This window comes from Labrus bergylta, chromosome 21, assembly GCF_963930695.1.
Source record: "Labrus bergylta chromosome 21, fLabBer1.1, whole genome shotgun sequence".
Classification (NCBI taxonomy): Eukaryota; Metazoa; Chordata; class Actinopteri; order Labriformes; family Labridae; genus Labrus; species Labrus bergylta.
In genome coordinates, this window is record NC_089215.1 from 1,710,139 (window position 1) to 1,725,506 (window position 15,368).

General features: G+C 44.6%; 1 protein-coding gene across 8 annotated transcripts in view; it reads right to left on the reverse strand.

The window, feature by feature from the left end:
* The window catches only part of LOC109996426 (SRC kinase signaling inhibitor 1-like), an 89,645-nt gene that overhangs the window by 11,009 nt on the left and 63,268 nt on the right, over positions 1-15,368 (reverse strand). For 4 of the 8 annotated variants that reach the window (XM_065949200.1, XM_065949199.1, XM_065949206.1 and 1 more), the window contains 12 exons: positions 13,885-14,855; positions 12,152-12,241; positions 10,870-10,910; positions 10,591-10,614; positions 8,136-8,296; positions 7,452-7,627; positions 7,024-7,154; positions 4,851-4,998; positions 4,391-4,715; positions 3,757-4,099; positions 3,496-3,638; positions 1,188-1,337 (listed from right to left, as the gene is read on the reverse strand). In XM_065949200.1, coding sequence (XP_065805272.1) covers positions 1,188-1,337; positions 3,496-3,638; positions 3,757-4,099; positions 4,391-4,715; positions 4,851-4,998; positions 7,024-7,154; positions 7,452-7,627; positions 8,136-8,296; positions 10,591-10,614; positions 10,870-10,910; positions 12,152-12,241; positions 13,885-14,855 — 2,703 coding nt within the window. Of the gene's footprint in view, positions 1-689; positions 1,087-1,187; positions 1,338-3,495; positions 3,639-3,756; positions 4,100-4,390; positions 4,716-4,850; positions 4,999-7,023; positions 7,155-7,451; positions 7,628-8,135; positions 8,297-10,590; positions 10,615-10,869; positions 10,911-12,151; positions 12,242-13,884; positions 14,856-15,368 lie in introns of those variants that run through there. The other 4 variants (XM_065949203.1, XM_065949202.1, XM_065949204.1 and 1 more) reach the window with 4 other exon arrangements.

A 15,368-nucleotide genomic window follows, 5' to 3' on the forward strand; every position in this document is an offset into this window, starting at 1 on the left:
CTGAAATAGAGGGGTTTATAGACATGATCAAATACAGGATCAGAGTGGATTTAGAACAAGAAACTTCACACACATGTTTTGAGGAGCTCTGACACTTAATTACACTTTTAGAAAAGGAGGAGAATATGTCACCTTTAAACTGGAAAGGTCACACTATAATCATGTAAATAAGGGAAATAATATCAGATTTTCATCTCTGTTTCTCTGCAGAGCTTGTGACTGTCAGGAGTTTTTTCCTCAAGTCAGCAGAAACCACTGACAGGTGTTGGGGGTCGAGTATGGGCAGATTGCCCACCGTGGTATGGTGTAATTTCTGCTGATGAACAAATAATTTCAATAAAAGAGATGTAACCACAATCCTCCAAGCTTTGCTGAGTCTGCAAACATAAGGTCAGAGTGAATTTAACCTTCAAATCTAATCTCTTTATCCCATCATCTAAGTGAATGTTTGCATCAAATTTGTTATTTCCTCTTTTTCCAGGACAGATTTTTGATCTTATGACACAAAAGTTGATCACTTTTATGGTCTCATATATTCATATTGGACTCAAACTTGGCCAGTGGACTTGTCTGAAGTGGGTTTTAACACTGTGAGGATGTATTTTAGATCAAGGCCAGCTGCTTTTTGGATGAAATCTGAAATTACCACGACCTGAATGAGTAAGAACTTCCACAGACGTTTGAATAATATATTCCCAGACAGACGACAGAGACCTTCAAAAATAGCTGCCAGATGCTCCTGATGGCCACATGGAAGAATTATCCTGATATCAGAGTATTAGGACACAGTCACATGTAACTTCAAAGTAAATTGAAGTACATATAAGTTGTGAATAAGCCGACCAGTGGGAAAAGTGGAGTTGAGAGTTTGAATATTAGTGGTTATAAAAGTAAGTAAAGCAGAGAATAAAAAACGCCGTAGGTCATTAGAAGAAGATGCAGAGTCCAGAGACGTGCCAGAGAAGGTGGGCTGTTGTTTTAATTTACCTTTTTGCCCAAGGACCCAAAGGTGCAGTGATGGGCGGGTGTGGTCTTTGGTAGGGTGCTGAACGGTTTAATATCTTTTACAGGCGCTCTCTGAAATATCTTTGATCAGAGGATGTTCATGAGAGAGTTTGGTTATTAACTCTATTAACAAAAAAAAAAAAAAAAAACATCTGCATAATAAATAAATCAAGGAGTCTTACTTCCAGCTCGGCTATGATCCTCTCCTCGTCGTCATCGTCCTGAATGCCGGATGCTGCGATCACAGGCGGGGTGGAGGCGGGTCGCGGGGTGTCCGAGGGGGTCCGCCTCAGCTTCACCAGGGTCTTAGGTAGGTCACCGTCTTCTTCCATCTTAAAGGAGACATGAAGACATTTACTGTCCTCTTAATTCCTGTCTGCCTCTTCACTGTCAGCGTTCAAATGAAAATCACAAACAGAAGAAGAGCAAACTGTCACAGCACGGCGCACGTCTCTCTGATATCAGCAGGGTCCGTCTGGCTCTACTGCACCTCAAAATAACAACCGGTCCTTTCATCAGACTGACACATCGATGTGATGCTGTTCCTTATGAACTCAATAACCTCTCACGTAGAAGACGTCCATGTTTCTTACCAGTCCTTCACAACTGTTAAACTGTTATTTACCGATCGTTGAGACAAATTTAAAACATTTGAAGACGCCTTCTGAAGATTTAGGAAACAGTTAAAAGAATAAATGACTCCTTTCAGTATTTCTTTAGGACACATTGATATTTTAGACCTTCTTAAAAAACTAAAGCAATCGATTGTTGGAGCTAAAGTGTCCAGACAGATTAAACAGGCATGCCTGCTGTAGGTCGCTACAGTGATTTCAGATGCTGAATTGGCTTGTGGCTCTGCTCTCACCGTGTGAGTGTGTGCAGTCCTACGACCAAATTATCAAACAAGCCAGAAAATCATCTGATCAGCTGATCATGCTTAGATTGTGCGAACTGCCTCAGTTTATACTGGACAAGTAACCACGCACAATGAGGCGAAACTTCTGCAAAGATCGTGTCTAAATCGCCATGATATCGTACAGTTTACAGCCAGCTTTAAATATGGACAGATAAATGAATCGTTCATATTTGAAATTGATTTGCTCAACTTGAATAAATGAAGTAAACATCTGAATGATTTGAATTAGTATTGATTGATTGACATTTTCATGTCCTGAACAAACCATCAATATGTTTTTGGGTTAACCCGACGACAGCTGTGAGCTCGTCACTATAAATAACTCAGAGAGAGAGAAGTTGGTAAAGTAAGGAAAAAGTTTTCCAGCCATCAGATTCAGAACAGCTGTTGTTGAAACTGGGAGCAGCTCTGCCTCCTTCACTCAGAGACTCTCGCTGTCATGTTAATTGAAACAGCTGTTTGTTTGTTGAGTGGCTCTGCGGTTCATTCACTCAAGAGGACAAAAAAAAAAAAACAGTCTGAGTTTTAATGACCAGGCAGGAGAGCGTCTGTCTGTCCAGGAGAAAACACAAAACTTCCTCCAACTGAACGAGAGCAAAACTTGTTGTTCTTTTAAGTCCCACTGAGGCCATCAAACAGATCTCAGACTGCTAACGTCTCCGTACCAGCCTCCTTCAGCTGCAACCACTGAACCCCCCCCAACCCATCGATAAAAAAGGACACAAGCCCTGAACACAGCTTTCCGCAGTGCTGTACATAAAAGAAACAAAACAAGAAGAGAGAGAACAAAAAGAAAAACCTGAGAGCAACCGCCTATTCAGGAGCAGAGGACTCAAATGCCAACATGTTAAAGAACATTTTGAGGCTGTGTTGAGTCACCAGAGGGGGCAGACCTGATGGGGGGGGGCATGACTGCAAAAGCACGATGACCTTTAAGCTTGAGACATGAGCGAGGGACTGCCAGGAGGCCGTGTCAGTTGATCTAAAGGGTCTAAAGGAAGCACAAGCGAAGGCATCTAGAGCTTTAAATACGAACCATGTAAACTTAAAGTCAGTCCTGAAGTGTAAAAAGTACTTTTGAATTTTAGCTTTAATGTCCTGGGCTTGTTTATGTATTTTAGATTTTATTCTAATTGTTTTAATTATATTATTTCTCGTGTGTGTTTGTAAAGTTGTCGTTCTCTCCTTCTGTATTTTAACTATCGTTCTCCTGTGCTGTGTGTAAAGCTCTGTGGTCAGCTGTTTTTAAATGTGCTTCATAAATAAGTTTGATTTATTTCCAATTGTTGGGATGAATAAAGGGAAAAAATGGCGAGCTAGGTCCTGATCCAGAGCCTGCCAATCCGCTTAGAGCATCCGTATTTTCATTTTTATTTGATCACTGATTGTTTGCTCTGTAGCTCCTCCAGTTGTTTCAAGTTGTCTTACATCCGTTTATCATCTTTAAGGTATGACGTTTGAGTGTCAATTAGTAACCAGTTAGCGTTTTTAACGACGAAAGAGGCGGTCTCTCTGTCAGAAATTCACTTCAGCCGAGCTCATCGGAGCCTAAAGACATCCAGAGGAAATCTCACCTTGAGGCTCTTGTTAGTAACAATGACATCTCCGGTGCGGTTGGTGGTGAGGCCGTGTGCTGACGGGAAGCTCCTGCGTGGGGGAGGCGGAGGCGGAGACTTGGAGGGTTTTTCTGTACGATACCGGGCGACGTTGAGATCCACTGTAAACCAAGAAGAACACTTAAGGATGTAAACGTGTGAAAGAGTTCAAGTAACAACACAACATTATTTCATGGTGAATAAAATGAATTATAAGTGTTGAAAAAAGAGACAGCTCACCTGACCCTCGATGTGACCCCGCCCCCTCCATACTGTTCAGCTTCTGGGCTGCCAGCTGCACTTTCCCGGGCTGCTGGTCCCCGCTGGGTGTGGTGATGGATGTGGTGGTGGCTGTGGTCCCAGTGGTCCCAGCTGCAGAGGACGTAGCCGTGGTGGAGGTTATCGGGATGGTGATGTGGGGCTTCGGGGGCACCGCCGGCTTGTTGATGTGCCTGGCAGCGAAGTCGAGATCCGGGATGGCCTTCATCAGCTCGGCCTGGGTCTCCTCCAGCAGGCGGTTGATGTCCTGGGCGCTGAACTGGGTCAAACTGGCACGCTTCTCTTCCCAGTCACGCTCTGCAGCCTGGACATGAATACAGACAAAGACAAATGATGAGCGGGGAACATGCTAAGTGCTAACAGGAGGGGCTGGAGAAACATAATTAAACACACTGCTGCTCCTCGTGTGGGCACATGGGCTCAATATAGATTTAAAAACCTTTTAATGTAATTATAAACCAGGATGGATATTTGCCATCTGGCTCATCATGGTACAATCACAATAATAATAATAATAATAATAATAATAATAAAGGGCGTTTTATGTTGCAGCTGCATGATCTTAAAATAAACAAAAATAAAAACAGCTGATTACCAGTCTGACTTCTGCAGACACAGATTTATCTGAAGGGCGTCGGCTCGGCAGCTCGTCGAGGACCCGGTTCCTGAAGCTCATGGAGGACTGGATGTCCTGCTCGGGTCCCGATGTGTCCACGTCGCCGGCATTGACGGGCATCCAGTTAGCGAGTCCGGCGCTGGTGCTCAGGTCTGTGAGGCTCAGAGGAGGACTGTTCAGGATGTCCAAGTCCGCGCCGCGAATCATGTCCTCGGACCTCTTCTGCGATTGGCCGGAGAGGTCCTCTGGGCTCTTCCACACTCCCTCTGCGACTTGTCTGTACGTATAGGAGGGATACAAGAGACTACAATACAGAAAGGACACAATCAAGGCCTAGACTGTCTACCAGGGGAAGAAAAACGCGTCGTGTAAGCTGCCCTGGTTTATTATAAACTCGATGTATTATCTGAGCAGATTGAGGAGCGTTTGATTTGTGTACCTGCGCAGCGTGCTGAGCGCATCCGTCATGGTGTTGCAGCGCTTCAGCAGGGCGTCCAGGCGGTGAGGCTCCTCTTTCAGAAACTTCACAGCCTCCACCTCCACCCTCAGCACCACCCGCATCTTACTCTGCAGGCTGGGAAACTGGTCTGCATGGGAGAGAGAGAGAGAGAGAGAGAGAGAGAGAGAGAGAGAGAGAGAGAGAGAGAGAGAGAGAGAGAGGAGGGGATGAGGAGGGGAGAATGACAGGTAGACAGATGAGGAGAGAAAGCAGCGTGTCAGAGGGATGTGTTTGGATAAGGATGTGAGGAAGAATGGAGGCGTAAAGCGATGGAGGTAAAGGAGGGAGCGAGGGAGGGAGGGAGGGAGGGGGGATTACAGGACGGAGAGACAGGAGGCTGTTTCTGTCGCCCGCTTTTTTTTTTTCAAGGCGCTGGATTTTCCTGTCATATCCAGAAGGAGGCTTCAGTGGAGGTCGGCCAACGGAAAGTGAAGGGCGGGCTGGACGAGCGGCAACGAAAACAAAAAATCTGTGCTCGTCCGTGGGTGTGTGTGAGGACGATTCACAGCCAGGATTTGAAATGTTGGACACTCAGCCGTCCTGAAAACTGTCCAGCTGCCAATCAAAACCCTGAATCCAAGCAGCGCACATTGGAGTCAATCTACATCAAATTATAATGAGGGGCCTCGAGGAGATTTGGAATGACTCATTAATATTCAGGATGCGGAGTGGAGGTACACGGGTCGGAGCTGCAGGACAAGGAGGCTAAACCTGAAACTTCATGAATATCAATTAAAGTCTGAGAGAGTTCATTAATATTCATGACTTTTTGTAACATCAGTTTGACAAACACGCAACACAATTTGACATGAACTGTGACCTCAAAGCAGGACTGGATTATTGCTCTTCAGTAGATTTATGAGAGTAGGAGGTGGCTTAAGGAAGGTGGCCTTGTGGGGAACGTGAGAACGACTTTCCTGTTTGTAAATTAGAAATAGCAGAGGATGAAGTGAAGTGCATGCTTTCTAGCAGCCATTCAAAAAAGCTGTTTTTACAGCAGAAATAAACAGGTTCAAAACATGATATTGGTCTGATTCTTTATTGTCATCATGGGAATCATCATTAGGCGTGTAGCTGACATGATTGACAGGTGGGCGCGGTGTAACGGTTTGTCAGGAGGTTTAAAACCCGCCTCAGCTCCAGCTCTCAGCCTGTCGTTAGGTTGACTGAAAGTTAGACTGAGACAGCATTTCCAGCATGGAGACCGCCATCGATGGGACTCCAGCGCCCCCTGCAGGGACAGACGGGTCACTCAGGCTTGTCCATTTATACTGAATCTATGGTCCCGCACCTACTGTTAACAGTCATGAAAGGTGACATTACATTAACATAATCTCATTTAAAGGATTTATATGCGATTTTCTGATCCAGCAGATGTCGCCCTTGAGCACCAGCATGAAACCAAAACAACTTGCGCTGCATTGTTGTGTTAGCATGCTAATGCTAGCGATCTTTATTATGCTGGTATCTTCACACTGCATGTAAATTTACCTGAAATGAGCGTGATCTAGAAACACAGTTAAGCAGTGAGTACAGTATGTTATTCTTCTTTTCTCTAGTCCCTCAATTAAACAACTTTTATACACGAGGGGAGGAGTCAGCCGGCCGTCCCGGCGATGTAAACAAACTGAAGATAGGACTTGGATTTCTATTACATTTAAGTGTGAAAAATCTCATATAAAGTGTCCAGCGGTGTCTGTATGGTCAGAGAATCTGATCTCTGTCTGTATTTTCATGTTTCTTATAGTGTGTCAATCACTGTGCAGTGAGGAGCTCAAAGACACAGCTCTGTGGGACAGAAAAGTAAACGCAGTGCAGTAAACCACAAACATAACTTGTGCATCTTTGAGAGGCCAAAAGGACTTACTGACACTGTGATATTTACTGATCTGTGTATGAGTTTGCCGTGCAGTGGCTTTGTAACAACATGCTCATGCATAACGAGGCTGCAGCAGTGAGGTGTGAAAGTGAGACCAGCTGCAGCTGAAGGAATCATACTGACAGAGGAGCACACCTGCAGAATTAGAGGTTTGGGGAATTTAAACAGAGAAAAAGCCACAGCACCTCCCAGCATGATCTGCAGACACACACAGGAGGTCATACGCAGACTTACTCTTGAGCTCGGTGAGCGTCTCTCCCAGCATCCTCAGCTCTTTGCTCTTCTGTTCCACATCCTGCTCCGTCACCAGGCCGTGGTTCACCGACGAGTTTCTCTGCAGCTCCTCCACTGACTTCTCCAGGTCACTGAAGAGGATTTAACTCAGATCACTCAGCGCCACGCGTGGTTAATAATGTAAGATCTGTCTAGCTCATGTTACATTTATCAGCTTGGTTGGCATTATAGCTTTAATACATGACTAGTTTTCAGCATGCTGCATGAAAACAAGGACTTGTTTACTATGTCTGACTTTGGAAGTCATTTCCAGGACGGATGTAAACACAAACCGCGTCCTCATCTAGTAAATTACAGAAACCATCGAGACCATGGGTAGCCTCTTTTTATTGAGCTTGCTGCATAAACGGATGTTGTTCTGAACTCACTGCAGCTGCTGGATGAGCAGCTCCTCCTGGTTCAGGTACTTGAGTCTCTCCTCCTCCACTAGGAGGCGCTGTCTCTGAAGCGGGTCCTCTTGCGTGCGCATGGCGTCCAGCATCATGAGGCTCAGCTCCGACTCCGTCTGCCTCAGCAGGGCCAAGACCGAGTCCTGGTTCTCCAGCTGGGACACAGAGAAACCTTTCAGTCCTGTGCGTTTCATGTGTTTTTATCCAATCGTTAAATCATGCATGTCTACAGTTACAGCTGTAAAATTACGGATTTTTCTGGCTTTGATAACTGTTGGAAATGTTTGAGGCCATGTTGCAACTTGGGGTCAAGTGTCTTGCCCAAGGACACATCAGACATGTGGCTGCAGGAGCTGGGGATTGAACCCCCAACCTTCTGGTTGAGAGACTACCAACTCTTCAAACTGAGCCACAGCCAAACAAAGCTTATATCAGAAGTCCCGCCCCTTCTCGATTTGGATTTGTTGTTACACGAGAAGTGACTCAGTTGATCTTTTTTCAACTGAGAGCGCAGAAATCACTTAACTATTTTGGTTTTGTACTGCAAACAGGCGCCGTCTGTGAGCACAGGAACTTAATTACACTCGCAGAAATCACATTCAAACATACATGCATCTGAACTGCTTTTTTAGACGCTGCATATGCTACTATGCACAAACACACCTGCATGTTGCGTAGCTGCGACAGTTGCTTGCGCAGTGCGTTGGTGTTCTGCTGCAGGCCTTGTAGGTGGAGCTGCATCTGCAGACGGGACACGGTCACAGGCTGGTTGGCCCCGGAGGGCGGAGGGGGCATCAGGGCCAGAGGAGCGGACGGAGTCAGAGCTGGCAGACATTTAAAAAAAAAGAGGAATTACAAACAGGACATTTTCTCTCCAAGCGTCTCTCATTTATAGCACAGCAGGACTAATAGAAGTTGTCCCAAAACACTTTCAGCAAATCAAAAAGGCTTAATAATAACTGATTGAGGAGAATGAAGTACTTTAAACGGAGCATGAGGGACGCCTCAAGTCTTTAGCTGCCAAATCCCTAAAGGTTTGACTTTTATGACCTCACATATCTAAAGGCTAAAAAACTGTTTTACAGACTGGGCACAGGCGATTTGTTGTTCTTGGATTTGGCGTCAGCATTTCTGGACATCTTCTATGTGTGCTGTAGGTCAGGGGTGGAGATTACAGTCTTAAGTAGACTTAACAATGATGAACAGCATGAGGAGGCTTCAGGGACAAACACAGTAGATAGTGTGAAAAACGAAACTGCATTTTTACTAAAATCCACAAATCTTTTGTAGCAGAGTCCCCACACTGCCCACATGTATGAGTGTTTCCTCAGATAATCCCCCTGGACATGACAATGGATGCCACAGTATGCTCTGAGAGTAATTAGGGTGCTGAGTCACACGTCATGCACGAACGAGACAAAGGAAAAAACAACTGGGACACAATCAATCGATAACAGACTGAAGAGTTGCATTTTGAAGGGCTGTGAAGTCTGGACTCGGGAGACGACACCAGAGCAACAACACACTCTCACACACCTCGGTGTTCACAGCTCTGCAGACAGGGTGACAACCGTCTACTTCACCGCGCTGTGTTTCTAGAAACTCAGACCAGGACGGCTGAGTCCACTGTCTGTTCTTATTCAGAGAGGAATTCTGGTCATTTCAAACCTGGGTCCCTTTTTTTCTTTCTTTATATTTTAGCTGTAAATGAAATCATTTGACTTGGCTTTGATAACTGTTGGAAATATTTGAGGTAATGTAAAACAAATGTAACAGGTTTAGTCCAAACTTGTTCAACCTATTTGTCATTTAAATCCAAAAATATAGATAAAAAAGTCAAATTAAAAAAAAAGACATTTATCCATGACTCATCATGTGTGAGTGTCTGACAGACGGCGGGCAGCAGCGCTGACACATTTCGCACAGACGTCATTACTGATGTGACATTCTGCAGCCTCACCAGATCAGACGAATGAGATTGTGAGCACAAAGACGATCCAATCAGATAAAACTTTGACTTCATTTGACGACAACTGACGGAAGGAAAATGTTGACTTTTGTCATTCCTGCATGCGGACGAGATACGAATCTGACAGATCTTCTAAAGGAGAACGCGAGGAATGTGAAGGTTAAGTGTATGAAAATGATGTGCAGCTTCAAGGAAATTAATATAAAACTACTCCACAGAAAAGTCTTTTTTAAGTACGATTAAGATTTAAAATACACAGCTTATATATCTTCTTAACCCAAGAAACAACAGCTAAATCTAAAAGGTCACATATTCTGCTAAATCCACTTCTCCATGTTTCTCTAACACTAATATGTGTCTCTAGTCCGTCTACAAACCCCCCAATGATGAGAAAAGTCCATCCTCTCAGTCTTCTGCCTGCTCCACTTTTCAGAAAATGTGTGCTCAAACAGGCCGTTTGCAGATTTTCCTTTCATGACATCACAAAGGGCAGTAGCCCCTCCCCCAGGTGGGTGACACGCCCACAGCTAGGTGTTTGTTCTGCCCTCTGAGTCTGCCTTCTCACCATAAACAATAGGACATGGAGCGAGAAAGACCGAGTACACCCAAGGCCTTCCAGAGAGGGGGCGTGGTCAGACACAGCTCATTTACATATTTAAAGGTACAGACACAGAAACAGCCTGTTCTGAGCAGGGCTGAAATAGAGGGGTTTATAGACATGATCAAATACAGGATCAGAGTGGATTTAGAACAAGAAACTTCACACTCATGTTTTGAGGAGCTCTGATTTTATCATAATTCAGCCTTCAAATACGATAAGTTTAATCAGCAACTGTGTAGCTAAAGAAGTTTTATGTTAAACTTTTAAAAAGATGTTGAATCTTTTCTGCTCCGGAGGAAACCCTGGACAAAAACATCCTGTTTTTGTCTCAACTTTGATGCAACTCTGATGATTTCTTACTGAAAAAGACAGAAAACAAGTGGAAAGTGAAGGACACCAGCTGAGAGGGAGACAAGTCCTTCAGGGAGACGCACATACAGTCACACACAAACACACTTTTTGGAAGCTCTTTTGGATCCAAAAATAGTATTTCAAAACACAGGGGGGGTAGATGAGGGGAACAGGTACCACTCACTTCACATAGCTACCTTTCTTTTTTTTAGCGCGTCCAGCTAAAACAAGAAGCATGAGCAGCGGTTACACAGCAGCAGAAGCCGGCATGTACAGCATGAAGAAGCTTGCAGCGTCAGCCATTACGATCACATGAGGCACTTAAAGAATTATGCAGAAAAAAAAGAAGTAGCTGCAGCTCTTTGAGAGGAAGAAGAGCCCATTTCTGTGGCTATCAAACAGGCAACAGAGGTAGCAGCGACAGGCAGTGATAGGAAATATATATATATATGTTTTTTTCTGTAGAGAGCACTTACTGTCAGTTCCTGAGCAGTCACTGGCTGACTCAATCTTCTCCCTGGAAGAGGCAAGCGTTAAAAGACTTACAGCCAGAACACACTATTGACTTAGCAGCTGAGAGGATATTGATGTATTGAGGAGAACGTGGGAAATATATGTGCTGCTGGCAGAGTTTTCAGAATGGACTCTCTGCTGTGTGTGTATGTGTGTGTGTGTGTGTGTGTGTGTGTGTGTCTGTATGTGTGTGTGTGTGTGTGTGTGTGTGTGTGTGTGTGTGTGTGTGTGTGTTTGTGTGTGGGGGGAGTGTTTTAGTACAATCGCAGTATCTACCACACTTAGGTCTGCTTCATGATAAAAGAGAGAAATGGAAAATTCACTTTCTACATCATGAGACGTTTACAGTAAGACAGCGTAAATAGAATAACTGGGAGTTTGGGACAATGATATACCGTTAAATCTGGTATATGAGACACACTCTGTTTTTTGAAGGTCGGGTTGAAACTTTCTTCCTGCCTGATGATTTCTATCGTGATCAGCGAAGTCCTCAACGTGCAGTCTGTGTGTCGCTCTTTTAGTTCCATTTGTTTTCTCTTTGTGGAGTTTGCTCTCCTACTAGCTACAGTACGGTAGTCGAGCTGCAGTGAAAGTTATGGAGCACAAACCCCTAGCTAGCTTGCCAGCTCTCTGCCTGACTCCGCTGGTCACTCTTTAACTTTAATATAGGACTCTTTCAATCAAAAGAGCACTCCACAATGTTTATTTACGGAACAATATACCCTCGTTTTCTGTAAATGAATGATTATGACCTCATGAGGGAGAAAAAACGTGAAAAAGTCGCTCAGCCAGACTCGTCTGTGTCGCTGTCTTTCCCAGCACAGCGTGCAATAAGCTTTCAATACACACTGAATGGGGGTGAATTTTTTTAATTTTTTTTTAATTTTTTTTCAGGTCGCGTGCATTGATGGTGGCTTCTGCACCCGTGTGTGTCAGTATTTTAAACTGGTATATTGGTTGCACCGGTGTATAAGACTCAGCAAACTTTTAAGATGAAAAAATAGGTATTGAAAGTTCGTCTTATACACCGGGTTTTACGGTAAGATAAAACAGACTGTATAGTACCTTCAGTGGGGAATATGGATGCTTTTGAACACGGCATTCCTGGGAGAGGAACTTGTCTGTATATGGAGGGTGTTTCCACATGCATTATTGTGTGTGTGTGTGTGTGTGTGTGTGTGTGTGTGTGTGTGTGTGTGTGTGTGTGTGTGTGTGTGTGTGTGTGTGTGTGCGTGTCTCTCTTACGGGCTTTCCGCCTCAGGCGCTCTGCTCAGCACTCTCTGCAGCAGCCCCGTCAGGCTCGCTATCTGCTTCTCCATGGCCTCCATACGCTCTCTGGATTCACACACATTCACAAACACACACACACACACACACACACACAGGGCTGTAACAGATGTCTGACACATATTTTGTACATCATTTAAAAAGGCATAGTATCAAACTCTCTGAGAACTCCTCCTTCGGTCTCCCTTTAAGCCTCGTTAAAACGTGGAGTAAGTGCTGCTCTGGTTTAATTCTGTGCTTTGCTTCATGATTGATGGTTTCATTGTAAAACTGTCCATGAATAATAATCACTTCTTTTAATAACAGTTTTTAAAACTATCCATGGCTGGAAAATCAGTCAAAATTATAGTTGTAATTTCTGCTATTCCTCATTGATTTTGATTATAATAGCTCTTGGTCACATTAGCTTTTATGCATTTACGACAGACGTTGTTTAATTTTCAGGGAATTTCAGGGAATTCATTTTTCAGAGAGATCTGTGACATTTGCTCGCAGAGTAATTCGAACCAGAGCTTTTAGTCAACTCACAGCCTCTGGATTGTTTCCGTGTCTCAACAGAGAATACAAAACTGAAAAGCAACACATGAAGACAGCTCGGTTTTACACACTCATATTGTATATAACCCTCTGCATAAAAAACATGTTCTGCATCAAGCTGTGCGGAAGACGCTGATAGTACAAATGGAAATGAATAACCGAGCTATGTTGCTAGCTCACTGCTAGTTAGTTAGCCAATCTCATGCTGGCTATCTGTCACAGGCATGTTATCAACTATAGTAACTAGGGATGTAATGATGCCTTGAAATACAATTTAAAATCAATACAAAAATGGACAATTTAAATCCATTTGACAACAATTTAAATTGCAATATGCTTTCAAACCAGCAGATGATGATGTCAGTAGCTGAGGTAGAGAGGTACAAACAAGGTGGGTGCAAACTTTGAGGTTGAGAATGTGTCTTGTTTTAAAGCGGGAAGACATGAGGTGAGCAGAAAAAGGAAGAGACAAAAACAGGGTAAAAATTGCTGCAAGAGACGAGATGCAGCAGGTAAGATGACGCCACGCTGTTCTCAGACTTGAAATAACAGAATCACATTTATCTCATAAATAGGACAACAGCTCACCAGGCAAAATAGTGGAAATTATGACAGATACTGTATATAAAAAGATGTTGAAGCCTCCAGGTAAAATTATCACCTGAAGAAGAAAACTTTGTGATGAAAAAAAAGTTTTTCTGGCATTTGAGCAAATGTGCAGGCCGATCTTCTTCCTCAGTCAGCTGATTTTGCCCTGCACCTATGGTACCTCCTTTTTCGGTTGCACTTGAAGACACGCTTTAGGGTCTGTTGTTTACTTTCCAGTTAGTTCATTGCATGGAAAGTCTGTTTTTTGTCTCAAGAATTAACATGCAAATGAAACCAAAGTGACCCTGACTTAAGAACGCACTATGATAACAGAAAAATCCTGATAATTTAACACTCACTATGCCCTAAATCCTCTCCAGCAGGACTCTCTTGGCAATATACCTGAGGCTTGAAACCAGTTCTCTACAAACCAAAGGGTAATGTGTGATGTAAATTACCTGGCTGTAAATAGGTTATATATTTGTTGTTATATTTGCATATAAAAGTCATCTGTTGGTGAATAACAGAATGCATTCAGAAGTTATTAAGGAGGCTTTTTTTTTTACCTGGTCTCTGTTTCATTTCCCATCAGAGGTGATCCGAAGCCTCCAGTGCTCCCTCCCTCTCCTCCAGGACCGGCCATCAAACAGAGCTGCTCCGAGGTCAGTCCTAACCCGGGACCCTGGCCCCGAGATTTGGGACTGTCCCCGAACACCGACGAGGTCACAGAGTCCCTCCTCAAACTCTGTCTGCCAGGAGAGCCTCGTCCCGGCATGGTGCCCCCGTAAGAGTCCCTCATGTCGGGGATCTTCTGAGGGGAGGACGGCTGAGGCACACGCAGCCCCATGGCCAACATGGACGCGGCGTAGGCGTCGTTGTAAAGCGGCCCTCCTGGTCTGTAGAGGGCGCCACTTTCCATTAGCTCTCCCTGTAAAGCAGCTGCTGTGTAAGAGGTGAGAGAACGCATCGATCCGGCACCTCCCCCTCCTCCCCCGCCTCCTCCTCTGCGGTATAAGGAGCCGTAGGGGTCAGCTCGGGCCGGTAGAGGGGAGTGAGGACCTCCTGCCAGACTTAGACGACTTGATTCTTGGCCCAGAGAGTAGGGGTCGGCGTAGATCCCCCCTCCCCCACGCTCGTCGCCCCGCAGCAGCACCATGCTCCTGGACCCCCCCACTTCATCATCGGGCTTCACATCCCTGCGCTCCAGGATGGCGCTGGAGGAGGCGCAGAAGGCCTGCTGGGTGTGGTGGGGCTGGTGGAGCTGTGGTTGCTGGTGGGGAGAGGAGTGGTGAGACTGGGAGTGTTGGTGGGGGTGAGGGTGAGGGTGTGGGTGTGGGTGTGGGTGTGGGTGAGGCAAAGAGTGAGTGTGGTGGGCCGGTCCGGCGTAGGAAGAAGGCCTGCCGCCGCTGTAGAGGAGTCGGGCGCGGGACGGCGAGCCCTGGGGTGAGGCGGAGGAGGATGAATGCTGGGAGGACATGGGAGGGTTGCTGAGGCGGCGGTTGGGTGGAGAGTCCTGAGGAGCGTACACCATCTCCCTCTACGGAGAAATAACAGAACAGAAACAGAACCTGTTACTATCGAGACTCTCAGAGCAGATAATCAATATTAACCGGCTTGAAAAATGAGCCAAAATGATTTTTTAATGATTTTTTTACATTCATTAATCCCTTTACTGAGAGTTAAATTTTAATTTATTTATTTAATAGGGACAATTGCAATTCCAATTGCAATTTAACATAATTTCAATACAAAGCATGAAACTGATGTGCTGCATAAAGAGTATATAGCTATTGTTCATTTCCAACTCGTGTCCCCAGTTGGGCCTTTGTGTAAACAAACAGATTAAAATGTAAAACATTCAGTTACATAAAACCCCAGAACACCATATGAGGATATTAAAATGCATTTACAACAATACAAATGCTATAAAGCACTTTAAAATAAAGTTTGAAGATATTAATTAAAAGTGGGTACAGCTCTGGCTTGCTTTGAGCATTTCACCTGTTTTGTAAAAGAGTTTAAGTCCAAGATTAATTTTATTTCAGGTGGT